Source organism: Emydura macquarii, unplaced genomic scaffold (assembly GCF_026122565.2).
Source record: "Emydura macquarii macquarii isolate MOO-44397 ecotype Brisbane River unplaced genomic scaffold, CSIRO-AGI_Emac_v2 contig_2636, whole genome shotgun sequence".
In the NCBI taxonomy this organism is placed as follows: domain Eukaryota; kingdom Metazoa; phylum Chordata; order Testudines; family Chelidae; genus Emydura; species Emydura macquarii.
Window position 1 is genome coordinate 5,775,628 of NW_027132773.1, and position 27,288 is coordinate 5,802,915.

Consider the following 27,288-nt stretch of genomic DNA (forward strand, 5'->3'; position numbering starts at 1 on the left):
GACTTTGCTATTATTATTGATTTTAAGTGGAAGGTGCCCAGATACTGCAGTAATGGGCAGCAGTATAAAATCCTGAGCCAGGCAGGAAGATTTTCAAGAGGAGGTGAACATCCACAGCTGTCATTCACTTCAGTTGGAATGATGGAAGCTCAGCACCTCTGACAACGAGGCCCAAGATGAATACCTGGGGCCAGGGGGGAGAAATCCCAGAGTCCAAAGCAAGTTTGTGGTGATGGTGTGTCTTGAAAAAGACCCACTGGCTCAGCATGGGCCAGCTACTAGCTTTACCCAGCGTGCACGAAGCCTGAAGCATGGAACGCCAACAGTGATAAAACACAGCGCTGCTGTGGGCAGTCACCAGCTCTGTGAACATGCCAGACCTTTGTCCCTTGGCTAGCCTCCTCCCAGTGGGGTGACACCAAATGTGGAGGCTCAACAGGCCTGCCTAACAGAGTCCCAAGTTCCAGGAGCAGCCCCAGGTCTGAGTAGGGTGACCAGATCAAAAATTGGGACAGGGTAGAGGATAATAGGCACATGTATAAGACAAAACCCAGAATATTGGGACAGTCCCTATAAAATTGGTACATCTGGTCACCCTAGGTTGAAGAGAGCATGTGTCAGGAAACCCAGGCCATACGCTGCAGCCAGATGCCACCTACGGAGGTGGGCAGTGAGGCAGGGAGTAAGGCAGTCTGGGGTGGGAGCAAAGCAGGGTGGGCCAGGCTGAGGGTGTGGGTATGACTGTGAGACGGGGGGAAGAGGGGGATTCAGAGCAGTCTGGGGGAGGGAGTGAGGTGGGCTGGTTGAGAAGGTCTTATTGGGTTCTGGGAAGTGAAGACCCCTCCCCCAGCATAAGGGGAAGACCTACTAAACCTGGGATGCAACTGATTACAGGGGACCACAAATGATAAAACAGGAACCGGTTTGGGGGGGAGGCTGTCAAAGAGTCAAACACAGGGAACCCGAAGGGGACACGGAGCAGAAAAACCCAGGCAGCGCTCACTGCTCCTGGAAGGTGTCTAGGGAGCCAGCAGACTGGCTGAAGGGGTTGGAGTGAGGCAGGGCAATCAGAAGCGGGAGTGAGGGAGGAACCTGGAGGGAGTGGGGAGATGGGGGGCGGGGCCTGAGCCAGTGGGGGGAATAGGAGGGAGGCCTGGGCGGGGCAGCAGTCTGGGATGGGAATGAGGCTGGGGGCGGGGCTGGGCTGGGCTGCTTCCCTCGCCGTCATGGCTGCTGCACAAAGCGCCCCGGTCACGTGACGGTACCTCCTGCGCTCGCTGGTCATATGCCGGGGCGGGGCGGGGCGAGGACGCTGCTCGCCAGTCGGCTTCTCTCTGCTGCGCAGGCAGCGCTCGCGGCTCGTTTGGGGCCGGGCCACCCACCGCAGGAACCGAGGCTGCCGCGCTCGGGCGCGTCCTGCCCGATGGCCGCCGCCGCCGCCGCCGCGCGGGGGCTGGCGCTGGCCGCGCTGCTGGTGCTGAGCCGCGCTCCGGACTGTGCGCAGGCGGCCGGGGCCAGCGGGGCGCGGAAGCCCAACGTGGTGCTGATCCTGACGGATGACCAGGACGTCTGCCTCGGCGGCATGGTAACCTGCTCGCCCGCCCGCCTGCCCGCCCGCGCGGGGGTGCGCCCTGGGGGGGGGCCCTGCCCGCCGCCTGCAGGAGCGTGCTCCTGTCCCCGGCTGTGTCACGGGTGGGCCTCTCGGTGCCGCCCGCCTCGGCGTAGGCAGCTCCGCGCTCGGGCCCGGGGGGTGATGGGCGGGGCTCCGTGGGTCAGAAGCCCCCGTTTGCAGCTCCCTGGAGGGACTCCGCCGTGTCCGGGGCCGCTCATCGCTGCTTTGGCAAAAGGGCCCCTGCATCTTGGGGGGACGAAAAGCGCCTTGAGCCTAAAACCATTTGAAAACGGGGGGAGGGGAGTTGTCTCTGGCTGGAAAACAGCTGTTTGGAGCCTGTCGTGCAAATTCCCTGCGCCCTCGGGTGTGTGTCTGGGGAGGGGGCGGAATGGGCCTCTCCGCACCTGGGAGGAAAGCCTGTGCGCTGGCTGAACGGGGGCTGGTCCTTCGTGCATGCCCTGCCCCGACCCTGACGGCAAGGATGGCCTTTGGCTTGCGCACTGCTTTATTAGACCGCCTGAGCGCCTCAGCTCTTCTTTTGGAAGCCACTGGAGTCACCCAGGGCGGTGTGAGCAATGCTTAGTTCTACCCGTCCCTTGCCTTTCGTTGGGTTATTGCAATAGGTACGGTCCACTCAGCTCTAACATGGGGATTTAATCTGTACGGAGATGATTGAGAAGCAATTATCAGAAAGGCAACACCCTGATTGTATTTTGGGGTGCAAATTCTGCACTATTCCCAGGAACATTAGGTAACAAATGTATATTATTCCTCCTGGCAAGAGAACTGTTGCATTCAGAGCTTCACACTCCTTTATCCATATTAAAGGGAGAGGTCATGGTAAAATTCTTGCTCACAGTGCTTTGGATTAAGCAATCTAAAAATCTGTCTTCTCATAATTTATCCTTCCTGCTTTTTGCTCTTCACACTAGTTGGACAATGAAGAAAATCACTTCCCTAACTCCAGTCCATAGTACTAGATATGGTAACAGCAGAGGTAGTGTGTGTGTCTCTTCCTTCTTGTGCTGGGAATGAATTGCTGCCCAAGACTGTCAGTGTTCTGTAAACCTTGACCTGGCATGAGACTAGCATGGATTCATTAGTTTTAATTCTTTCTAGCATACGTGTGTTCGCTTTTCCTCGGAGCCTGAAGTAACAGGTCTTCATAAATCCAGAATGTCTTTAAGGTTTGTAGTTGCCTATCTTAAACTGAGCAGCACCAACACACATGTATGGCACAGGTGCTGGAGCTAGGGATTCTGGGGGTGCAATAGCACCCCTTGGTTTGAAGTGACTTCCATTATATACAGGGTTTACAGTTTTGTTCAATGACTTTCAGCACCCCCACTATAAAAATTGTTCCATACTTGCGTATGGTTTGCTATATGCATAATGTTTATCACAGAAGGTCACTTAATTAATTTATCTGTATATAGTTCTTTTGGGATGTTAAGTGCTTCAGGATGTCCATTAAAGGGATCTTCATTAAAGCAGAAATAGGTCCTGTGACTTGACAACTTCCATAACTTAAACAATGAATGTTACTTTGAGCACCACTCTTTCAAAGATCCCAAAAGACTCATTTTACTGTTGTCTTAAAATTTTACTTGCCCAGAGTGAGTATCTGTTTTTGATAAAGTAAAATATTAGGGTTTTTTCAGTGAGGGTGGGAAAGTAAATCTTGTGCCTGGGCTGGTTTAGTATTCATGACCATTTTGGAAGACTGCTTCACTAATTACATATGAGGAGTCGGTTCATACTAGGGGATTGTAACAGTCTGGTTCCAGGATGAAAAGGAGCTTTAAAAACAAAACACCACCACAATTCTGGCTAGAAAGTGATGTCTGTTTAATCCATTTGAATGAGGAAACTTTAGGCAGAATGTAATCACTTTTTGCAAGTTTTGACAGAATTCTCCTTTTAAGTAAACTAGGAATTTTTATATAACTTTAGCCTTGCATTTTAGATGTAGAGTATGACGTTTCACTACAAAGAGTTGAGGCATTGATTTGGTCTAAAATCAACTTAAGGTTGCCAGTTTAAATAGCACACCAGCTTCTCAATATCCAGATATCTTTAGCTCATTGTTCTAATCACTACCTCTGTTACAGACCCCACTAAAGAAGACCAGTGCCCTTATTGCAGAGATGGGGATAACTTTCTCAAATGCAGTAAGTATTGACACTGATGTCTTTAACTTTCAGTGGCATGCATTTATTGAAGCTATTGTAATTTAAATACCTATGGTTGTAATGGTATAACAAAGCTTATCTCTTAACTTGGCTCTGAACTAAATTTAATTTCAACCCTTTAAATATGATGAATACAAGGGACTAGATTAATTGTTGTGTTTTGGGGTGATTTTTAACCCAAGATTACTTGAGCCTGAGAGAGAAGGTTTCATTTCTAAAAATATTCATACCAATTTACCAGTGCAACAAGGCAAGATTAAACTAAGTGTTCTGAAAGCTTTGACTATAAACTAATAAGAAAATTACCTAAGAGTTCCTCATTCTTGTTTACTGGAATTGTTACAATAAGTAGTATTTAAATAACGGTTCATTCTTAAATAACTGGGCTTCCTGCTATGTGTGTGCTGCATCTAACATGCATTTTCTAAACTGCAAACTCTACAGAAAATATAAACCCAATCCGATATGCAACATCTATGGATAAAAAATATTTGGGTTGTAGTCCCATATGCCTAAACAAATGGGAATTAATCTGACCTATGTGATGTGAGTGACTCAATCATAAATTTATCTGCATATCTTTTAATGTCTCTTGCTATTGTCTAAAAACTAATTTTTTTTTCAAAGATTCAATTTACAATTTGTATTTTTTAATCCTGTTCTCTAGTATGTGCCCAGTGCACTGTGCTGTCCCAGCAGAGCTAGCATCTTAACGGGAAAGTACCCACATAATCATCATGTTGTCAATAATACGCTGGAGGGAAACTGCAGCAGCAAATCATGGCAGAAGATACAGGAACCATATACCTTTCCAGCTCTCCTCAAGTCCATGTGTGGCTATCAAACATTCTTTGCTGGGAAGTATTTGAATGAGGTATATCTTACTCATAGTTGCTGTGACTTAGCTAAATTGCCTATATTGAAAATAACTTTGTGAAATACAGTCTTAGTTCTTATTTTTCTAAATAAAATGAAACCCCATAATATTTAAAATCCTACTGTTTAGATGAAAAGTTCCTTCTCAGAATTGTTAAAGGAATGGGAGAAATAAGACATGCAACCTAGCTTTTCTCAACTTAGTTTGGCCAAAATATCAGCATTTGTTTAACAGGTAATCTTGAGAGAATCAGCAGTTTTAAGAGTTTAGTCCTCTACTTCAGGAGTACTAGAATTTGAGGATTATATTTGGTGCAGAGGTAAGAGAGAGCTGGGCTTCTGTGATTAGGCCATATGTTGGGTTTTCCCCCACCATAGGCACCATATGGGACAGGAGTTCCCTCTTTTCCTGGCAGGGGAGGGAAGAGAAGAGCCAGGCAGACTTCCCACACCATTCAGAGTTCAAATCCCATACTGATGATGCATACTGCGGGGAGAGGAGGGAATTGTTAGTTGTGTACAATTTAACTTTTCCCTTTTTTTAAAAAAAAACTCAAAAACCTAAGAAACTACCTACAAGAACTTAATTAAATGAACATTAGGCAGAGAAGAGCATTCAAAAAGTTAGGAAATACCAGATTGAAGGTTGCCCCACTATGCATATTCATTTAAGAGTCTCTAATATGACAATATACTACATTTTCTTCAGGATCCCTGCATAGTTCAGTGCACAAGATGGATGCACAAGGGGATAGAATTAATGTTGCATAGGCAACTAAAGCTGCTGTTGCTTGACTTTGCAACCTTTTAATGTAGGAGGTTTTTGTATGTAGTACAAGTCAGTGTGTGTTTATCTGATTAGAATTGGGCCTTTGCATTTCTGGCTACTGTGGAAGAAAACACTTAAAACCTCCTAAATATAGCTTTTATCTCAGTCACATCTGAGACTGTGCTGCATCACTTTCTATTTTTTTCCCCTAGTATGGAGCAGAAGATGCAGGGGGAGTAGGCCACGTTCCGCCTGGATGGAGTTTTTGGTATGCTTTGGTATGTGACCGCTCCTATTAAATACCTAGTTGTAGGTACTTTACAAAAGTAAATCTTAGCTTACTTGTGCTGAATATAAGAACTGGTCTGCTTTTTGCACGCTTCTGTTAACTAAGAGAGGAAATTCCCTTCCCTCATATTGTGTTGCATTTTCTCAGCTTTGTATGGAGGCTGCTCATGTTAGTGAGGAGTTATTTCTAACAGAGAAGTATCTGAAAACCTGATTTCACCAAAGAAAAACTTGCCATTGTTATAGTATAGAATCACTTTGGTTTTACAAAAGGCAAAGTTTGTAGTATTTTTTGCAGTGCACATACTGCAAATTCTTAAATAGGACAAATTTGATAAAATCATGCTTGACAAATACTTGCTCACAACTTAGTTTATTTAAAGTGGTCAGTGAAATAGTAGATTCTTGTCTTTTTTATATGTGATATCTTTTTCCTTTCTCCATAGGAAAAAAATTCAAAGTACTATAATTACACTCTTTCAGTAAATGGAAAAGCACAAAGGCATGGTGAGAACTACAGTGCAGATTACCTGACAGATGTACTGGTAAGAAATGTCACAACAGTTGCACTTCTGTTCCATTTGTGACCAAATACTATTTTATGCCTGATATGTTACTGAATGGATATTGCCTAATGGTGGTGGTGTCATTAGTTCACAAACAACCAGCAAAGCAAGATTCCAGCTCTGTTTAAAGAGGGGGCAGGCTTGTGTATGCAAATATAGGAAAATGAAATAGGTTAAATACCTGTTACTAAGGGCCAGATCTGGAGATGAACACTGACTTCAGTGGTAGTTCAGGATACTTGGCACATATTGGGTACCAAAATGTTGCTGATTGGTAGGTCATTGACTTCCATTTAGAACAAGTGCTTCAGGCTACCAATCTGTGAAATGGCAATTTGGCTTAAGACCTAACAATATGTGCTTCACTTAAGCAAACTGTTGTTGTAAATGAGTTTTAACCTAGTTCTCATTTGTTTTTGGATGTTACAGTATATTTAGATACGTGATTTCAAGAGACATTATTAACATAAGAACAGCCATACTGGGTCAGGGTACTGGGCTAGATGGACCATTGGTCTATCTTCAGACAATGGCCAATTCCAGCTGCTTCAAAGGGAATGAACAGAACAGGGCAACTAGCAAGTGATCCATATCCAGTCCCAGCATCTGGCTGTCAGAGGCTTAGGGATACCCAGAGCATGGCATTGCATCCCTGACCATCTTGGCTAATAGCCATTGATGGACCTGTCGTCCTCCATGAACTTATCTAATTTTTTTTTTTGTATCTGAGTTATGCTTTTGGCCTTCACAACATCCACTGGCAACAAGTTCCACAGGTTGACTGTGTATTCCTTTTGTTTGTTTTAAACCCCCTGCCTATTAATTTCATTGGGTGACCCCTGGTTCTTGTGCTCTGTGAAGAGGTAAATAACACTTCCTTATTCACTTTCTACACACCAGTCATGATTTGATAGAGGTCTATCATATCCCCCCTTAGTCATCTCTTTTCCCAAATTGAAGTTTTTAATCTCTCCTTATAGGGAAGCTGTTCCATATCCTTAATCATTTTTGCAGCCCTTTTTGAGATGGGGTGACCAGAACTGCATCGAGTATTCAACGTGTGGGTGTAGCATGGATTTATAAAGTGGCATTCTGATATTTACTGTCTTATCTATCCCTTTCGTAATGGATCCTAACATTCTGTTAGCTTTTTTAACTGCTGCTGCACACTGACTGAATGTTTTCAGAGAACTAGCCACAATGACTCCAAGACAGTTTTCTTGAATGGTAACAGCTAATTTAGATCCCATCATTTTGTATGTATAGCTGGGATTATATTTTCTAATGTGCATTACTTTGCATTTATCAACATTGAATTTCATCCATCATTTTGTTGCTCAGTCGCCCAGTTTCATGAGATCACTTTGTAACTCTTTGCAGTCTAATTTGGACCCTACTATCTTGAGTAATTTTATCTGCAATCTTTGCCACATCACTGTTTACCCCTTTTTCCAGATTATTTATTTATCAATATATTGAACAGCACTGGTCCCAGTACAATTCCCTGGGGGACACTGCTATTTACCTCTCCCCATTCTGAAAACAGACCACTTATTCCTACCCTTTGTTTCCTTTCTTTTAACCCGATACTGATCCATAGAGGACTTTCCCTCTTATCCCATGACTGCTTAGTTTGCTTAAGAGTCTTTGGTGAAGGATCTTGTCAAAAGCTTTCTGAAAGTCCATGTACACTATCTCCCCTGAATTACCCTTATCCACATTTTTGTTGAACACCCCCCCCCCCAAGAATTCTAAGAGGTTGGTGAGGCATGATTTCCCTTTACAGAAGCCTTGTTGAGTGTTCCACAACATATCGTGTTCATCTATGTATCTGATAATTCTGTTCCTTTCTATAGTTTTAACCAATTTGATTGGTACTGAAATTAGGTTCACCAGCCTGTAATTGCCAGGATCACCTCTGGAGCTTTTTAAAAAAAAGTTGCGACGTTAGCTATTCTCCAGTCATCTGGTATAGAGGCTGATTTAAGTGATAAGCTACACGCCACAGTTAGTTCTGCAATTTCATATTTGGGTTCCTTCAAAATTCTTGAGTGAATACCATCTGGTCCTGGTGACTTATTACTGTTTAATATATCAGTTTGATCCAAAACTACCTCTACTCACACCTCAATCTGGGACAGTTCCTCAGATTTGTCATCTAAAAAGAATGGCTCAATTGTGGGAATCTCCCTCACATCCTCTACAGTGAAGACACCATGCAAATGACAAATAATTCATTTAGCTTTTCTGCAATGACCTTGTCTTCCTTGAGTGCTTCTTTAGCACTTTGATCATCCAGTGGTTCCACTAACTGTTTGGTGGGGTTCCTGCTTCTGAGGTACTTGAAAAACTGTTTAGTTATTGTCTTTTGCTAGTTTCTCTTCAAATTCTTTTTGGCCTGCCAGATTACACTTGACTCATCAGTTTATACTCCTTTCTATTTTCCTCATTGGGATTTGACTTCCCATTTTAAAAGGATGTCTTTTTGCCTCTAACTGCCTCTTTTCTCAGTTTAACCATGGTGGCAGTTTGGTCCTTGTACTATTTTTTAATTTGGGATATACATTTAATTTGAGCCTCAGTTATGGTGTTTTTAAAAAGTTTCCATGCAGTTTGCAGGCATTTCAATCTTGCGACTGTTCTTTTTAATTTCCATTTAACTAGTTTTCTCATTTTTGTGTAGATCCCCTTTCTGAAGTTAAATGCTGTCGTGATGGGCTTCTTTGGTATTTTCACCCTCACAAAGATGCCAAATTTAACTATATTATGGTTGCTATTACTGAGCAGTTCTGCTACGTTCACCTCTTGAACCAGACCCTGTGTTCCATTTAGGCTAAATCAAGAATTGCCTCTCCCTTTGTGGGTTCCAGGACTAGCTGCTGCAAGAATCAGTCATTAATGGTGTCTAGACATTTTATTTCTGCATCCTGTCCTGAGGTGATATGTACCCAGTCATGTGGTGGTATTTGAAATCCCCCATGATTCCTGGGCTTTCTGTTTTTGTAGCCTCTCTAATCTCCTTGAGCATTTCACAGTCACGGTCACCATGCTGGTCAACTGGTCAGCCTCCTGCTATACTCTTATTATTCAAGCTTGGAATTTCTATTCATGCAGATTCTGTTGTAAGATTATTATATTTGATTCTATGCTTTCTTTCACATGTAGTGCCGCTCTCCCCCAGTACAACCTACTCTATCATTCCTGTGTATTTTGTGCCCTGGTATTGCCGTGTCCTACTGATTGATTATCATCATTCCACCAAGTGTGTCTGATGCCTATTATATCAATTTCTTCATTTACTATCAGGAACTGAAGTTCACCAATCTTAGTATTTAGACTTTTAGCATTTGTATGCAAGCACTTTTGTCGCCTTTTTAATTGTCTGCCTTCATGTGATGTAATTGTATGGGACTTTTTTTCATTTGACTTTTTTTTTTCTTCAGTTCCTACCTGTACTTCATTCACCAAGGTGATAGGCAGTTTAGAAATACCAAAGAGACTAAAAGTGTACAGAGCATTTTACAACAGTATTGACAGAGAACTGTCCTGAAAACATACAGCAGGGCAGGAGGGTTCTCTAAGTATAGCTAGTGATGCTGTGTGATTTAATATTAAATATTTCAAATTAATCTTGTCTGTGTTAGTAATACCAAAAAAGGCTTAAGTGTCAGTGCCTGCTAGCTTGTTGCTTTTGACCACTAAACAATGGGCTCTCTGACAAAAGGCAACGCTCAACTACACAGCCTTCAGAGGATGTGATGACTTGTCCTGACCTGCATGTAAGACAATAATTTATTAATGTGGTGACATAACAGCACCAGACTGCGAAACACCAGTCTTCTGTCAACAGCTGCAGTACTTGCCTCTTTGAGTGGAGTTGATATATCAAGCAGTATAGTGGCAAATTAGAGCACTTGTTCGTGTAATAACTCACTCATTTGGTGCTAGGCCACTAATCTTACTCTAACTTGCTTAAAGTTCAATAAAGCTCTGTGTGGGGTATAGGTTTATCACTAGTGAGCAACAAAATCCATAATTGATCTTAATAGCGTCTCTAAAACAGGCAGTAGAAAATCTGTTTATGTAGAGTTAGTCCATTACTTCAGAGGCAGAATAGAGAGCACTTAAGAGCTGGATGACTAATCAGGCAGAAAAGGAAAAACATGAGACTAGAATAGGGAAGAACTGAGATGTAAGTGGTAACTGTGCACGTACTACGATTAGTTCAAATGATTGGCAAAGGGGAGGCTACAGTAATGGGCTGAAAAGAATAGTGAGCAAGACTTGCTGTCACGTGTAGACTAAGCTCAGTGGTTTGGTGACGGAGATCAAATGGAGCAGCCCAAATGAATGAAGCTTAAAGCTGTGCCCTGTTGGTGCCTCCTGCCTAATCACCTTTTTAAAAAAAAAAAAAAAAAAAAAAAAGTGAAACATCATCAAACTAGCACTAGTTTGGAGGATGGATGTAACAAGTAAGTTGGCAGGAGTAGAGCAAGGAATGAAACCTTGACCAGCAGAATGCCCTCCTCAGAAGGCAGTCAGAACTGCCAAATTCCTATCTAACATTCAGGATCTGCATTCTATATCTGCTGAAATGTAGAAAGATTTAGGAAGGGCATGAAACTGAATTGAACTTGACAGTGTGAATTAAAAGGTCAGTGAAGGCAGGATTTGAAATGGAGCTCTAGCAATGAAAGGATGGAGTCTGGTGAGAGATCTGAGTCATTCTTGACATGAAGCTTTCCAGGCATGAATGACACGAAGGTCTGAGGCATAGTGGCAATTAGAGATGTGAGGGACAAAAGACATGTTGAAATGGGATTTATAAATAACTCCGAACACTTGGGATGAATTTACCACAAGTTGCTACTTTAAACACTGGTAGAAGTGCAATGAAGAAGATTCTAAAATGGTTTACAAGTGCTTCTTGCATTCAGACACTTCTAATCCTAACTTTATGATCAGCTTTCACAGCTAAACATAAGGATTTATGACTAGTGTTGGGAAGTTTTTAAACTACTAATGTTGTGTGTGCAGGCTAACATGTCCTTGGATTTCTTGGAATATAAATCTAATTTTGAACCCTTCTTCATGATGATCTCCACTCCAGCACCACACTCTCCCTGGATACCTGCTCCTCAGTATAAAAAGAGCTTCCAGAATGTCAGTGCACCAAGAAACAGCAATTTTAACATTCATGGAACGGTAAGATGATTTACAAGAATCCAATCAGATTACTTCATTAATTGATGGAAATAATTAGACAATAGGTCTGACTTACTTGTGAGACAAATGGGTTAATGCTATGCTGTTCATCTAATTTCGGCATCAATTTTTTAAAGGATTGTGATCTTAATCTGTCAGCTCTCATGTGAAACATCTGATTTGAACATCTGAGATTAAGATCACAGTCCTTTAACAAACTTGATTTTTCTTCACTCTGTTGGTGATGGGAGACTGGCTATCCTGACCGTCAATAATAAATTCCTGTCTCTATACTTCTGTATAAGAACATAATGTTTGTTCAATTTTGGAGTGAATTTATGAAATAGGCTAGAAATTATGGTTGTTACTAAGATTATTGAAGTTTCACCTTCAGCTTCTAAACCATTAAGAACTTTATGCTGCTAGAATGTCTTGCACTTATGTTCATAAGCTGTTATGATGTGCTTTCATAACCTGCTAACTTGTTTAGCTAGAGTGCTATGTTAAACAGGTGTCCCACAGAATAAAGAGGGAAATGCCTAAGTTGCTCTGTCAAGTGCCCAGTGGATATGGTTGTTGATGAGCACTGCCCTCTCTACCGAAGAGACTCAAAATCACTCCCTTTTTAGTGGAAAACTGTCACCAGTGGTCAATTTTTATCATACTAACTAGAAGACCTCTTGGTTAAGTCATGAATCGCAGGTCCCAATGCCACCAAACGCTGTTGACATCCAGTTTTATTGTCCCTTCAGCAGACGTGGCACCATCCAGGTGTCACAGCATATGACGTAAATGTAAGTGAAAAGCAATTGTCTTGGTAGAGTCAAATTTTGACCTGACCATTTGCCTTTCAGTTGTCAAGGTAGTCTTGGTCAGACTCGTTGAATTAGTATCTGTTATAAAACACATGGATAATGAGTGGGACAAATTACTTTCACTTCACTTTCACTTAACTTCACTTATCTGAAAAGCTAGCCACAGTAATTAACATGGTCCGCTTCATATTAGATCTTTGCAACTTGTTCTTCCTGTGGCTGAAGGTGAAGGCCATACAAACTGCAGCTGTGATGCCTTTTTGAGGCTTTATTGGGATATACATTCAGCTCTGATTTGGTTCAAGCTCCTGGTCCTTATCTTGGGCTATATGGTCCTTAGTGGGTTATATGGAATCCCAAACTGCCTCACTGTTTACAACCCAGTGACATCTGCATGCATTGGGCTATTGTGACTGATGGCGCCTGGGGACAAAGGCAAAGGGCTCTTAGATCATGCCCCTATCTACTAGAAGGGGTTAGAATGACTCCAAGCCTAACTGTTCGGAGTATGCACGTTATCATGCAAGTATTTTAATAATGAGGGCGGCATGAATAAAAAGAGGGAAGACGGTGACTTTTGCTAAGTAACAGTGGCTAAACCAGTCAGTAGGGAGCAGAATCACCATTTTTTTTCTATAAAAAGATTCTTAGTTTTATCTGGGGTTTAGATACTGCAGTGGTTGGGTGCTTTAAAAATAGCAAGTTAGAAGTGGTTGGTCAGCAACCTGCCAAAAAATACGATGCTGATTGGCTAATAGTGTTGGCTTTGCCCTTTTATGCAGAGTGAAGGCAAAAACCTCTCCACTTGACTGCACAACAGTGTAACACATTTGTTTCTGATAGCAAATTAACCCCGAAAAGCTTTCTTCCTGTGTGTGTGTGTAGAGCAACTAGCACAATTCTGACGGGCATCTGGCTGCTTGAATGTGTGGCTTACCTGTTCCAGTCAGGTGCATGATTGCAGCCTCAGTTTCTCTTCTCTGAAAATGGTCAGGCTGGGAGAATGATTTAGCTTTTTGATCAAAACAACAGGCCTTCCCCCTTTTGGAGTTAAGTCCAGGTGAAAAAGCTGTAAAATCTTTTCACCCTAGCATGGCCTTGATAGTCTCTTGCCCTAAGTATCTGGGCTCACCTTCTCTCCTTGTACCAGGGTCTGACCACTGTTCCTGTTGCAGAGGTGCAGTAGTCTATTTCCTTCAGTACTTGTGGTTTCTGCACCACCAGTCTATAGGTAGTATCAAAAGACCTTAGCAGCAATCTGTTCTAAGCCCAAAAATACTCTGCTCCACTGTCCTAAGGCTGTTTCTTATCATGCTGATGATCTCCTAGGCCTCTTCTAGCAATTCTCCACTACCCCCTGCAGGATTCCTTCCTGGCTCCCTGTCAGGCAGAGAATCATCACTGGTCTCAGTCCAGAAGAGTCTTCCTAGGCAACTGCTACCCTTCCCAGCTCTCTCCAGGCAGACTTCCTTTCACAGCCCTCTCTCCTAGACCACTGAAGTGATTACCCGGCACTTTCTGCTCCCTGTGGGTATGTCTACACTGCATCTGGTTATGAAACTCAATCTTCTGCTGGTGCTAAAAATAGCCTGAGGCCGGTTTGGGCTTGAGAGCCCAAGATCCATCCTAAGTCATGATGTCAAAGCAATGTCTGGACACTATTCTTTGTGCACTCGCGCAAGCCCCACTACCGCGAGTCTGTGGACCCAGGTTGGGAGGTTCACCCTAGATGCCATACAAACATACCCTATGGGTCCCCCTCAAACTGAGCAGAAGGGAGCCTTACACAGTCTGCTGTACCATGATTCTCGAGTCACATGATCTAAGAGGAAAATTGGGTTAACTCCCACTTGTACTTGAAGTATTCTTAAAGGGACAGGTTACTCTGCATTATGAAATATTTACATTAATATAGCAAACACTTCAGTCATAAATCATTACTATTGCAATTAACAATTCAGCGAAGGTTTAGCACTTAACAAAGAAAGCTCATTTTTATGTTTCTGTGCTAATTTTAGTGTGTTTTTTTTTTTTTAGAACAAGCATTGGCTAATCAGGCAAGCAAAGACGCCCATGACTAATTCTTCAATACAGTTTCTAGATGATGCATTTAGAAAAAGGTAGGAACTGCTTCTTGAGAACTTCTAATAGGATTCCTAGCAAGACTAATAGCTCCAGGGGCCATTCAGATTAAAACAAAAATGAGGGAATTAAAATGTATGTAACTGGCCCAATCACAGGAGTTAAATTACCTGATGTAGTTCTATGGGTGCTATCCCCACTCCTTTTTTTAGTAGGAAGATTCATAAGTAGTGCCCTATTATCTAACCGCTATTGTCATTCAGCATACAGATGCATAGAGAGTCTTGTTCAATCTCTTTACTGTTTCTCTGAACTTCAGTGGATGAGACTGTAAAATACATTCACATTCTCAAAATGAGTAGACTAATATTGTATGATCTAATCTGTTTTTAAAAAGGCACTGTGGGAATTCATTCTCTCAATGACTTTCCTATCAAATGTGTTTAGTTAACAAGATAGAAAATACCTTCATGTCTAGCTCACCCAGCCAGCTAACCTTGGATCTGAGTCTGTTCTCTCCTCTTTGTACATTACCATAAACAATAAAGGTTCTGATTTTGTACTTGAATAGTCCCATTGAGTTCAGTAAGTTTTTAGATAAGTGTAAATGATTTAAACTTAGGAACCAGACTCCTTTTAGATGTTCTGGCTCAGTTGTGCAAATGAAAGTGAAAAATGAACAAGTAGAAGAACTTCTTACTAAAGGTGGTGATGGAAGAAAGAGTCTCTTTCTCAACAGAACTGCACCTGGGTATACTATTCATATGTCTCCTCTGCAGAGTTAGCCCAAGCTGTCATCTGGGTATTGCTCCCATACCCACATAACCATTTTACACAAGTTTAATGGTGCTTTCAACCTGGGCTACCTGGCATAGCTGGGGCTATGAGTTAGAGCCCAGGTTCTGCTTTCACTTGGGCTGGTAACTGGTTCACTTTGCAGTGATGATAAAGGCTAAAGGCTGACAGTCCTCCAGCGTCTTCCTACAGTCATCCAGTATCATGAGGTCTGATTGCTAAGAAGATGACTAGTAGCTGAATAGGGGGTTTTGTATGCATCAAAATAATGGATCCTGGAATTGCATGAGCAATATGAAGTAGCAGGTAGACCTTGCTACTCTTATGCAGAAAAGGTCACTTTTTTTTTTTTTATAGAAAAACTGTTTAAAACATGACATACCTTTTAGGAACATTTTTTACTTCTGCTTTTATAAAATGGTGACCTTGCAGGAGAACACTCTGACACTAACACGCTAGTTTGCATTACTTTAGAAATGGTCTGTGGTTACTTCTAGATAAGATTAAACACAATCTGCATTTTGACCTTTCAGGCACTACAGAATAAGACAAAACAGAAGATCTGTTTCTCTTTTAGAATGGCTGCAGCTCAAACTGTAAAATGGAGCTTGCTGTATGTTGTTTATTTTCAGTGTGTGTGAAAATAAATGTGATTTGCAGCATAATATAAATGCCCATTCACAACTAATACCTAACACTTTAATTGGAACAATTTTTGCTCCCATACAGATGGCAAACACTATTGTCAGTAGATGATCTGATCGAGAAACTGGTGAAGAAACTGGAATTGCATGAAGAGCTAAATAATACTTACATTTTTTATACCTCAGACAATGGCTTTCATACAGGTAAGTATACTTACCTTTTTGCAATTCTGCTACAAACTTTTGGTGAAGCTGTTAACTTCTGCTCCCATTTAGTCATCTATGAAATGAACACAATACTAGTATTCCTTAGGTGCTGTGAAGCTAAATTCATTGACTGCAATCCTACAGTGCCATCCATCTACAGAGTATTTTATAAAGTGGTGTTTTGTGCCCACACATGATAGTGATATGGTTAAATATAGACCTTTTCCCCATTCCCCCAGGGTATGATTTTTTCTGGTGAATTTCATTATAGCAACTCTTTTCTTTCTCAGAGTAAGAACTGCCCTCTATTGTCATCTTGTATATAGTTGTGAAGTTTAACAAGTAGCCCAACTTGTACAGTGTCAGAATCTGACTACAGTAGTAGACTGACATAAAGGAAATCTGTGAGTGAATATGGACTGAGGGTCTAGGTATATAAAGTCAAGATAAAGGGCCCATATAAACAAGTTGTTCCTCAAAAGCCAGATCTGGTGATCCTGAGCCATGCAAGGCCTTGCTTTATAAATTAAACAATACATCATTAAATGGTCTCATTCTTTTCTTCGATATGTTTTCTAGGACAGTTTTCTTTGCCAATAGACAAACGGCAGCTCTATGAGTTTGACATTAAAGTTCCATTGCTAGTTCGAGGACCAGGGATCAAACCAAACCAGACAAACAAGGTAGGATTATAAGTGAAGGTGCAGTAATATAATTCTTCAAATTCTTTCATAGTGATTAGACAATGTCTAGCATATGTCTTATAAAGGGGTCCAGCAACACAATGTTCTGGAGTACAGAGGGACCTCAGTTTCTTAAAATGTCAAGTTTTAGCATCTGTCTGAACATTAATCTTTCTTTGAGTCAGTAACACTTTGTTTCCCACCACCACCCAGATGCTCGTTGTAAACATTGATTTGGGTCCCACTATTCTGGATATCGCAGGGTATGATTTAAACAAGACCCAGATGGATGGGATGTCGCTGTTGCCGCTGTTGGTAAGAGTTCAAACAGGATTGGTAACCAAGCAATTTGTAGATTCCTTTTACACAGAGTGTATTTTTCAGAGTGAATGCAGTTTCCTAAAATGGATTAGGAGGACATGAATTCCAGATCTCCTCTCCCTCATGGCATTTTCACACAGAGCCCTTCTGGCTTAATGAAAATAGTCACAAGGTGCAGGTATAGCATTTCAATGCTGAGACACTCCAATAAACTCAAACTCCCTCCTACAAGAAAGATTCACTTTTTATGGAAAGCTTTTTCTTTTGACTAGCTGTCTACTAATGAGTGACTCCTATTTTGATGGTTGTACTACTTGGCGCTTTAATTCTGAAATGCTCTAAAACCTGCTAGTATAGACCTGTGACAAGATGCCCACTGGATATTTATTTGACTAAATCCTAATAAGTGGCATACTAGTCCTCTTTTCCCCACCGACAGAGGGGAAGAATATAACTGACCTTTCCTAGAGGTGAGCAGAAACATATTTAAATGAAGCTTCTTGTAGCTGATCACTTTACAGTTGATTATACTTGGCCTGTAAATTGGAGGTAGCCTGGATGAAATTGCAGTGAGTCGTCATGACTTAAAACCAATTTATTTTTGTTGTGTAAGGTTTCACTAGCAAACCTTAAAGGGACATCAGCTTAAATCTCATGTTTGACTTAAAGTTCTACCTGCAGTTACAAATAATGAAGACTCCGATTGTGGGACTTCTGTCACTTTATGGTGTGCATTTGTGATAGTACTTTGTGTAGCTTGATTCTTTTCTGTAATCTGCTCACCTCTGGGTTTAGGTTTTTCATGCCTTTTTAAAAATGTGATTCTAAAACTGCAAATGTGGGAGGGATTTAAAATTGTCAACTCACTTTTTGAAATAGACTGACTGGCTTTCCAGTTGATTTGTGTCCTTTTAATGTAAGTATCAGGTAATCAGGATTGTTTTATGTAATTCTTCATCTGTGGTGATAACCTTAAAGGAAAAGGCTATATTAAAAACTTTCTTCTAGAGACATTAGATTATAATTCAGTGACATTTGGCAACATGGCTTCTATTCCCTGATGATCATCTTAATCTCTTCAAATGAAATTAAATACTCACTAAACCCACTCATCAGTTTTTGGGACTGGATCCCTGATGTGGCTTCCAGTTGTTGTTATACAATGTATTTTCACCACGCCTTCTTATGCTTTAGTATTGATGTCACTGGATGTGCATTAAATTACTCTAACCAGCGAGGAATATGTAATCCCAGGCTTGCATGGTTTTTACTTATGGCATTGTCAGAAGAACTAACAACTTAAAAGTAAATTTTATGACTTACTTTGTTTTAGAGAGGAGACAAAAATGTGACCTGGAGATCAGATGTTTTGATTGAGTACCAAGGAGAAGGACATAACAGCAGTGATCCTACCTGCCCTGCCCTGGGACCTGGTGTTACTGTAAGCAGAGCTGAACTGAAACGTGAATTGTTTGTAAATGTTTCCTGAAATAATTTAAACTAAAACCTCAGTTCAGCCCAGGCTAGTTAGTAGCCTAGAAATAGTGTCTTCCAGTTATCTAGAAGATCTGGATTTACTTCCTGGGACAGTAAACCTCAATTTTACAAGTACTAATCTCATGAACTATTTTTCCCAAGGAGAGGGAGGGGGGAAATCACAACAAAAGAGATATCAAAGAACAAGTTGATATCCCTTTACATTCTGATACCTTCAGATATTGGAAATAGCTTTGCCAGTGGCTTGAAGGACTAGAAAGCAATGCAGTGTCCTGTACTGCAACTTATGCACAGTGTCTAATATAACTTGAAGATCAGTGTTATGAACTCTTTAGATTTATGAGCTCTTCAGTACCCAATATAAAATAGGGGTTTTACTATATCTTGATCTGTAGGTCAGCAGGAATTAGGCCTGTTCTGGGTGCATCATGCCCAATTCAGGGTAGAATGTTTTGAATTGGTGAACGTTTGCCTCATTGATTCTAAAATAATTAGTCGTCCCTTCTACCTGGGATTTTGTAGCTATGTGCTGTAATCCTTTAGTTTTCTGTATTTTGTTTGATTGTCTAGTATCTACTTGCAGCTGGCTTCAGCAGGTACAATTTCTGGAGAGGGAACTGCTGTTTTCAGTTACACCACACGAAGTAAAAAAGGAATATTCACTCTTTTGTTTGTTCTGTTTCTTTACAGCATTGTTTTCCAGACTGTGTGTGTGAAGATTCCTATAACAACACATATGCTTGTGTGAGAACACTGTCAACTTTGTGGGATCTGCAGTACTGTGAATTTGATGATCGAGAGGTAATAATTTTCCATCTGGTTTACTTTAATGGGTCAGTGGTCAGTTCTCCTGCAGTTCTCACTGTTTTGAGATAATTAACTTCTGTTATAGTGTAACTTTACTGATGTCTGTCTGCAAAGTTTATCTACTCTCAAGGTTGGCATAAACTACTCTGAAAATGAGACTAACTTCACTTGTAGGCTAAATAGTCAATTGTTTTAAGTGTTGGTGGAAATAATTAACCAAAACATACTGTATGATCAGGAAGTGGAAATGAGTTAAATTATCTAGGGCAAAATTCATTTTTGGTGTAAGTGGGGCTTAAGTGGGAGTTGCAGCAGGGCTGAATTTGGTCCTCCATATCTAAATGACAGACAATTTTATTGTAGATGATTAGACTAAACTGGTGGCTATCCACATATTTCAGAGCTCAGTGCACATTCTGATGCAGTCACCACCAAAATAAGATTCCTCATAAGTTCTCAAATGTGTGGTGTTGTCAGCAAAACAGTAATTTCACCTTTCCCCTGTAATAAATTGAATCATTAACCCCTTTCAGTTTAGGGATTATTCACAGGCTTCAGAAGACGGGGCAGTTCTCAGTCTTAAATTGCTTAATTGTGGAGGTAAACTGCTAAGGGTCCATATTTGGGAAGCAGTTTCTCTAAAGTTGAGAAGAGGGGAGCAGCATGTAATCACATGATAAATAGGGTTGCAACAGCATCTGTCCGAAGCCATGTTTTCAAACTGAGTCTCTAAGGCTGCCAAGGAGAACTGGAAACACTGCAGTCCCTTGCAAGCCCCTAACAAACGGCATCTTTGTGCTCACCGCAATGCCAAATTGGGACTCCTATTGTTCATTCCATGGGACACTCAGTGAGCTCTGTGCATCACCATTGGTCTAGGAACGACTTGCCTCTGCTTGCGAAAGTTCCCCCAAGGCACAGGTTCAGGGAATGATGAAGTACATACCTGCCTAAGGAGTGATCAAGGGGGCCAAGTTATGCTTGTCAGTGTGCATTGTATTGTGGGAAGTATATGTACTCTGTATTTCCTGGTTTTCCAGGGTTTAAGTTTGAGACTTAAACTTTCACGTTCTGGTGGAGCATAGGGAACTGACCACTTGCAACCTTCACACACTTTAATTTTGCATATGAATTTAAAGTGGATGAAAAATGAATAGCCATCCTGATTCATTAAAATAAAGCATTCATTTAACATTTGAGTGCAATTTCAACAGCCACTCCACTGACAGTCAGGGAGGCTAAAAGGGGATAACTTGAACTCTGCTAGGAAAAGTGTAGCATACAAAAATGGTCTAAAGCCCACTTATGTGGAGATGACATTTCTACAGCTAACTCAAGCCATGTCCACAGAGGCGAGACTAAGCAAGCTGCATTCTAATAGGCTGATCACTTTCTACATTGGAGGAATGCAGCTGACTGGTGTGAAAATGAGAGGGCCAGCTCTACAGAAAGATTTAGGACAATTGGCTTAAGAGGATCTGTGTCAATAGGATACAGACTTTTCCTCCCTTTAGAAGCAAAGTTCAAATCTCATTAGTAGGAGGTTAGCTTCAAGACATTCTAGGGAAGATACTCTTAATATGTGTGGTGCAACCAAGGAGTGAAAACTGGTTTCCCAAAGTCGCAGCTCTTCTCTTAAATCCCCTCACTATTTTCCATTCTCTGGCAACCCTGATTAAGCTCTTCCTCCCTGATGGGGAAGCTGTGTGAGTGCTCTACCCTCCCTAATACAGACTTCAAAGCTGATCTAATCTGCTGATCTAATTGCACTCATGCTTTTAGTTGAATTCTTGTGGCATGTCTGACCTTTACTGCCCCCACAGAATGGTCAAAGATGTATTTTGAACCAGGGTCTTGTCAATACATGCTAACCCATCACCAGTCTGCCCCTAGGAACTCTTAAGGAAAAACAAATATTGTGACTTTCTAAGCAGACCATACAAAAGTTTTACTGCTTCAGTTGAAACCTTTAATTATATAATAATGTCCAATTCTTCTGTTGCCTTGGTAAAAAGATGTGCTCTGTGGGAGTTTCCTTAACCAGAGCTATACATGTGGTTTGTTAAAGTTGTCGTTACCTACATGTGCTTATCACTGGATCTGTTCATGAGATGACAAACTTGACATTCAGATAATTCACTCCTTAATATTTGCCACTGCCCCCTCAAGTCTGTCCTGAAATGGTGAGCTGTTCAGGGAAGGGTCCATTTCTTGGCTGTCTTAGCACAGAATGGGCACTGCAGGCGAATTGAAGATAAAATTTAAAACTATAATACATAGCAGTAGAAAATAAGTTGTCTCATTACAACTGTTTCTCTCCACTGATCATGTAATGAGAATTCTATTGTTAATATTCAACATTTAATCCAGTACAGGAACTGTTTTCTCTACTTAAACAGGTGTTTGTGGAAGTTTACAACTTGACTGCAGACCCACACCAAATCACTAACATCGCTAAAACAATAGATCAAGAAATCCTAGAGAAGATGAACTATCGACTAATGATGTTACAGTCCTGCTCAGGAGCAACTTGTCGCACACCAGGAGTCTTTGACCCAGGGTAACATTTTTTGACTATTTCAGCTCTTAATTTTGAAATCATCACTCACAATTGTGTAGCATTTTAGGCATGTGTCTTATAAAATCAGTTCCCTTGACATGAGATTCAAAAATTTTACTTTTTCCCTTTCCCTGGACATAGGGGCTACCCTTCCTCTCTAAAAACTAACAGCTGGATGGTGCTATAAATGCTTTTATACTTAAATCCCTGGAAATTGTCAGGCAATATAGGCACTTGGTCTGAGGAGGAGATTGCATTAAGGGAAAGGAAGGTGGTAGGTATAGGACAAACTAAATTCTAAAGCTGAAAGTGTTGTCTGAGACCTAATACTACGTTTTTCATCCAGGAAACTTCATCTGCACTTCTAATTTAGTGTCAATTTAAAACAAACTTGAGACTATAAAGGCTAACTTTAGATAAATTTACCTAGTGACTAAGATATGAGAAACGAACTATCAAATGTATCTTCAGTAACAGTGTCATTAAATACCTCTTTCCAGGTAAATTTGTCAGTCACTGTTGGTTTGAAAAGGATGCTGCCTATCTGACTAATCAAAGGAACAAGGGGTTAAATAAGGAAATAATCACTTGCAGATGATACACTTAAAGCTCTGAATTGCTCCACCCAGGAACTTTCCATTTAAAGTATTTGCTGGTCTGATCTCACTTATACTTCAATAGCTCAAAACAAGTGCCAGTAAAACAGAACTTGTATCATGCAGCAAACTCGTGAGTCAATCACACCTGCCTTTCTCTCCAGTTAGCTAAATATTCTAGTGTTGTATTTAGCTGCAGCATCTACACTGTTAGCTAGAAGTGTCACTAAAGTGACTAGTCAACTGCTGTAGTATTTGTGACTAATTGAAATGTTTTAGCACTGTCCTGCTAGAGGAAAACCAGTTCTTTATTGTGCACTGCTGACAGACCCAGCCATCCCAATTAATTTTGGTTTAGTGCTGTATGTTAGATCTGTTATGGTGCTGGTAATCTTTGATCTAAATGTAGCTCACGCAGACCTTCTTCCCACTCTTAGGTACAGATTTGACCCACGTCTAATGTTCAATCATGGTATTTGGGCTCACAGACTTTCCACACAATCTCTGTAACAGCATTTATCAGCCTCTTCAGCTGGCTTCCTGTGTTCATTTTTTCAGAGGGACTTCAGCAGGTCAGTCTACCTACCTACAATGATGACATCTGGAAGACTCAATCAACTTGCTTTGTTAAAACTTCGTTTAGGGGTGGGGAATGGGTCCAACTCCCTAGTCTTCAGAGGGCTGCCTTGTACCCTGTGTATATCTTACACCTGAACTGTAATTCTGAAATCAGACATGGTTAACCTGTCTTGCTCATATACCTTGTCTTTCAAATCCTTTCATCTCAGAGTTACAGTGTTGACCTATGACCTATAAATCTGAACTGGGTTTTATTTTGTTTTTGTATGAATAAAGACCCAATTTACAAACCGAATCAGGTAACCCTAGGGCAGCCTACATTGCACAGAAAGCTTCACCTACCTTCACTCTCTTGTACAGACTTTCCTAAAAGCGAAGTGTTAATTACAGGTGTTCAACAATGCTCTTAAAGTTAACCTGGAGCATGGGAGCTAAATCTGACTAGAAACTCAGTCTTGCAGACTTGAAAGCACTATATTTAATCATCTCTACCGTGGCTATTTCAAACTAGATGAGTAAAAATATTCATCTCACAGGGCTGTTCATGCAGCTTTCAGACACAAGGATACTCTTTCAGACTATTTCTAATTCAGAACATTGTAACAGTGGTAACTACTTAAGTTTTAGCATAGCATATTAAAAAAGCCTATTTCAAAATGTTAAGCCTAAGCTGAAGTGTTAAACTAAAATGTGTGCCTGTGTGTTGGTCTGGGTGAGCCAGCTCAACTTCATTAATCTGAACTGCAGTAAACATCAGAAAACAAAGAAATGGGCACCACAATAGTTGTCACATGCATGTCATCTCCAGCCTTCTCAAGCATCTTGTGAATGATGAAACATTTCAGATTGACCTGATACATAAAGTTGAATTGGCTTTGCCTCCTGCAAGAGAGAAATCTCAAATTCTCACTTAAGAGAAATTATAGTTTTTAGCCCTGAAGCTGCTCTCTGGCTGAGGCAGTCATCCTACTATCTCCATTATGTCCTTCCTGCCCAAGGATTCTGGTACATTACTGCTTTGGTATTGAGCAGGAGGCAGTTGTCTGTCTTCAGACGGATGGCCAAATTGTCATCCTTAAAAATTCTCTCATGAAATAAATAATTGATGTGTATTTTCAAAATATTGACTGCCTTTCTAAATTTTGAGAAGCACCTAAGTTCAACAGCCAGCAAGCTAACTAAATTAATCTCCAAAGAAATGCATTACCAAATGAACTGCTAGAAACCTACTGAATTGTCATCTTGATCTCTCAGGCTCCTATAATAAAATCATCCTGCTTGAGGGCAATTGAACTGTAGTTTAATTAAAAATATAATATCAGGTTTTTCTTTGTCAAATTAAGCTGTGGTAAAGCTCTCACCATTTTAAGCTGTTCCTAGTCATTATATTAAAACTGAAACATCTGCTTATCCCTATAGGAAAAAAAATACCCTTAAGGCAGAAGGGTGGGCCTTCCTGTACTGATGTTTTGTCAATTACATGAAGCCCTGTGTCAAGTATGTATTATTTTAGATAGCTGAACAATAAGGGTATATCTAATTTCAGAAACAAAAAAGCACAGCTCAATTTACGGTTTTTTGAATCTGGTAAAAGCACCACTAATAAACATCCATTGTATTGACTGCATTTTACTTCAGTATTGACAAACTTGACCAACTGCTAATAATCCTCCTTTCATTTGTGACTTTCAACAGAAGGTAAAAAACTTGATTCCATCCATAGTCAGATGGTGAACATATCTAGTGTCAATCCAGGTGCATTAGAAATGGCTGGGGAAAACTAACAGCTGCTGAAAAGGACCCTAACATGAAGGGAACATACTTAGAGGGTATTTCTCTAAGTGCATAATATACTACACCACCATACTACTTTGTCTCCTCCCATTAATTTACTTGGATCCTTTAAATATTCCATTTTTCTTTATCTACCATAATTATGATTTTCAACTTCTCTTCCCTTCACCAAACATCTTATCCCACTCATGTGTGCTCTGACCTCATCTACAACCACCTCTCCTTCCTAATCAGTATTTTCCCTGGCATCTGACCTTTTTTCCTTATCCATCTGTTTAGGTTCTGCAATAAGTTTTGGTTTGGTCAAAGAATGGGCGCAAAAACATCACTTAACAATACATTTGTTTGACACTTCAACACTTAGATTTGTATTCTGCCTTTTAGTTAAACTTGCTGGTGACTAAACTTAATTGTAGGTTGTGAAAAGTCTGGTCAGGCAAGTCTTCAATCAGTGATACATGCATTAAACTTTGTGCATCCCTGTCCAAAGTGTTCTAGGTGTTCATAGAACTGAAGTTCCAGTTTGTATGTTCACCAAGACTCACTCAGCAATGTAATGGTAGTATGTGCAACATTGGTGTGTTTTTATAGTAGACAGTTCTCTTTTGTAGAAATAGCTGCTATATAATCAAGATGAAAAGTACAATGTGATATAACCACTTTTCCTGATACAGTACATGTGGTTAGCAGGAAGAATTTTACTCTTTAATGACAACTATGGATCTTGCATGTTCTACTTCTACTTTTCATTGACATGGCATTGATTGTATAGAACTGGGGTAGAATATCCAGTAAGTCTGATCTGAGGGGAGAATTTCACCCTAATAGGACATGCTGTTAATATTTTCCAGTGGAAAATATACTGGTCAGTCATTTCAATTGCCTCCAACGACGTTTCCTTACATTATCGCTTTCTCAACTCATCTTGAGTTCACCCACGGCTGAAGTCTGCCAGCTAAGTAATGTGATTTACCTCAGAAAATCTTCACATCACCCCATTCTGCTTAATTAGTCCTGGTCTGATTTAGCAAAAAGGCAAAGACTTCTGAAGAAGCCTTCACTGTACATGCAGCTGGAGCTGAGTTGAATATCAAAGGCATATAGCTGAAGGAAAGAACAGTAAATCAACTGCAGCCCTGTTTTTTGTTCCAAATTACTGTTCAGTGTTCTTCCTCAGGATCCAATTAATCCGGTGGGCATTTTTACACTCCTGAATGGTCAGTATTCACTTTTTCTTGATAACTGAAATAGCATGTTATGAAGGAACTTTAACTTACAGCTAGACCAAATTCCAAAACTGGTTCAAAAATTGAGCCTTCCCTATGTTCCATTTAATAACTGTTTGAACAGGGCTGTGTCCACTTTCACCTAATTACCTGAGCCATTTAAACTGCTGAAAATGAATAGAGGCCTTACTAAGTACTAGTCTTTCACATAAAATGTGATTAGGTGATTTAAATGTCAGTGCTGTTGCTTCTCATGATGATCTAATCTAATAAAGCAGACACTGTATTCTGCAAAACACAGTAACACAAATTCCTCTATTGCAGCAAAAGCAAAACTGTCACATCTATTAACACATCTTTAATCACTTAAAGTATTGTCACTTTAGCCTGAGTGAAGACACCTGATAAGTGCTTATAGGGCCAGGGAACGGTCTTACATATCAGGGAGTAAATGTTGCTTTCACAAATTGTCTCCTCGAGTGTTAATCTTAAATCATCTATAGCAGGGGTAGTAATCTCTTAAAGACTAAATCTCTTAAAGACTAAAATAACTTGGTAAAGTCTAACTGTTTAAATTGATCTACTATACAAGGCAAATACAAATGTGGTTGTAATGCTGCTGAATCAATGAAGATGGCTGTTTAAATTATTTTTTAAAGTGTAACTTTTTGTATTCCTAACTTGTTCCTTTTTATGCAGTGTAGGACTGTCCTTCACTGTGGACTTGCTAATTTCTGCTCTCTTGTACCATAACTACTTTGTTTAGAAAGTGCCCTTCAAATGACCCTGTTCACTGCTGCACTTTTTGAAAATAAAAATTGTCTACTATGAACCTCTCTAATTTCTTTTATGGTAAACTGAAATTGGGGACATTTTCAAGGGAGGTGCTTATGTGTCAAAGTTTTAGATGCTGCATAATATTTTAGTGCCCAGTGCTCTGGTATTTATCCACTTTACAAGTCTTAAATTGAGCCATTAATGATTTCATTATGACCAAAAGCAATCATCTTGGAAGACCTAGGAATACCTTGCAGCTCTTCCTAATAAAGGCCATGTTTGAACCTAATTCTCCTAGAGGGAGCAACTGCAGGCTTACTTAAAAGCTGCAGCACTAAGAGAAAGTGACTGATTTGCCCCTGCAGGGAAAGTTGGCATTCAACCAAATCTGCTTAGA

At 40.5% G+C, this 27,288-nt stretch overlaps 1 protein-coding gene across 2 annotated transcripts; it reads left to right on the forward strand.

Annotated features, from left to right (window-relative positions):
- The first annotated feature begins 1,269 nt into the window (after positions 1–1,269).
- Positions 1,270–26,946, forward strand: GNS (glucosamine (N-acetyl)-6-sulfatase). Of its 2 annotated transcripts, none has more exons than XM_067564099.1 (14): positions 1,270–1,585; positions 3,724–3,783; positions 4,472–4,678; positions 5,662–5,727; positions 6,184–6,282; positions 11,341–11,508; positions 14,361–14,443; positions 15,930–16,048; positions 16,631–16,734; positions 16,948–17,049; positions 18,389–18,496; positions 19,243–19,353; positions 21,759–21,919; positions 22,953–26,946. In XM_067564099.1, the coding sequence occupies exons 1-14, from the start codon at positions 1,286–1,288 to the stop codon at positions 23,023–23,025; spliced, it is 1,761 nt and encodes a 586-aa protein (XP_067420200.1). In that variant the 5' UTR covers positions 1,270–1,285; the 3' UTR covers positions 23,026–26,946. The 2 variants fall into 2 exon arrangements, with proteins under 2 accessions (XP_067420200.1, XP_067420201.1); XM_067564100.1 differs by having other exon boundaries at positions 23,074–26,946.
- The last annotated feature ends 342 nt before the right edge of the window (positions 26,947–27,288 follow it).

What these genes read in the sequence shown, in the direction of transcription:
- GNS (XM_067564099.1), top strand. Translation starts at nt 1,286, where the DNA reads ATGCCGGGGCGGGGCGGGGCGAGGACGCTGCTCGCCAGTCGGCTTCTC. An exon ending in ATTTTAACATTCATGGAACG is followed by an intron (nt 11,509 to 14,360) that starts GTAAGATGATTT and finishes TTTTTTTTTTAG; the next exon opens with AACAAGCATTGGCTAATCAG. An exon ending in GATGATGCATTTAGAAAAAG is followed by an intron (nt 14,444 to 15,929) that starts GTAGGAACTGCT and finishes GCTCCCATACAG; the next exon opens with ATGGCAAACACTATTGTCAG.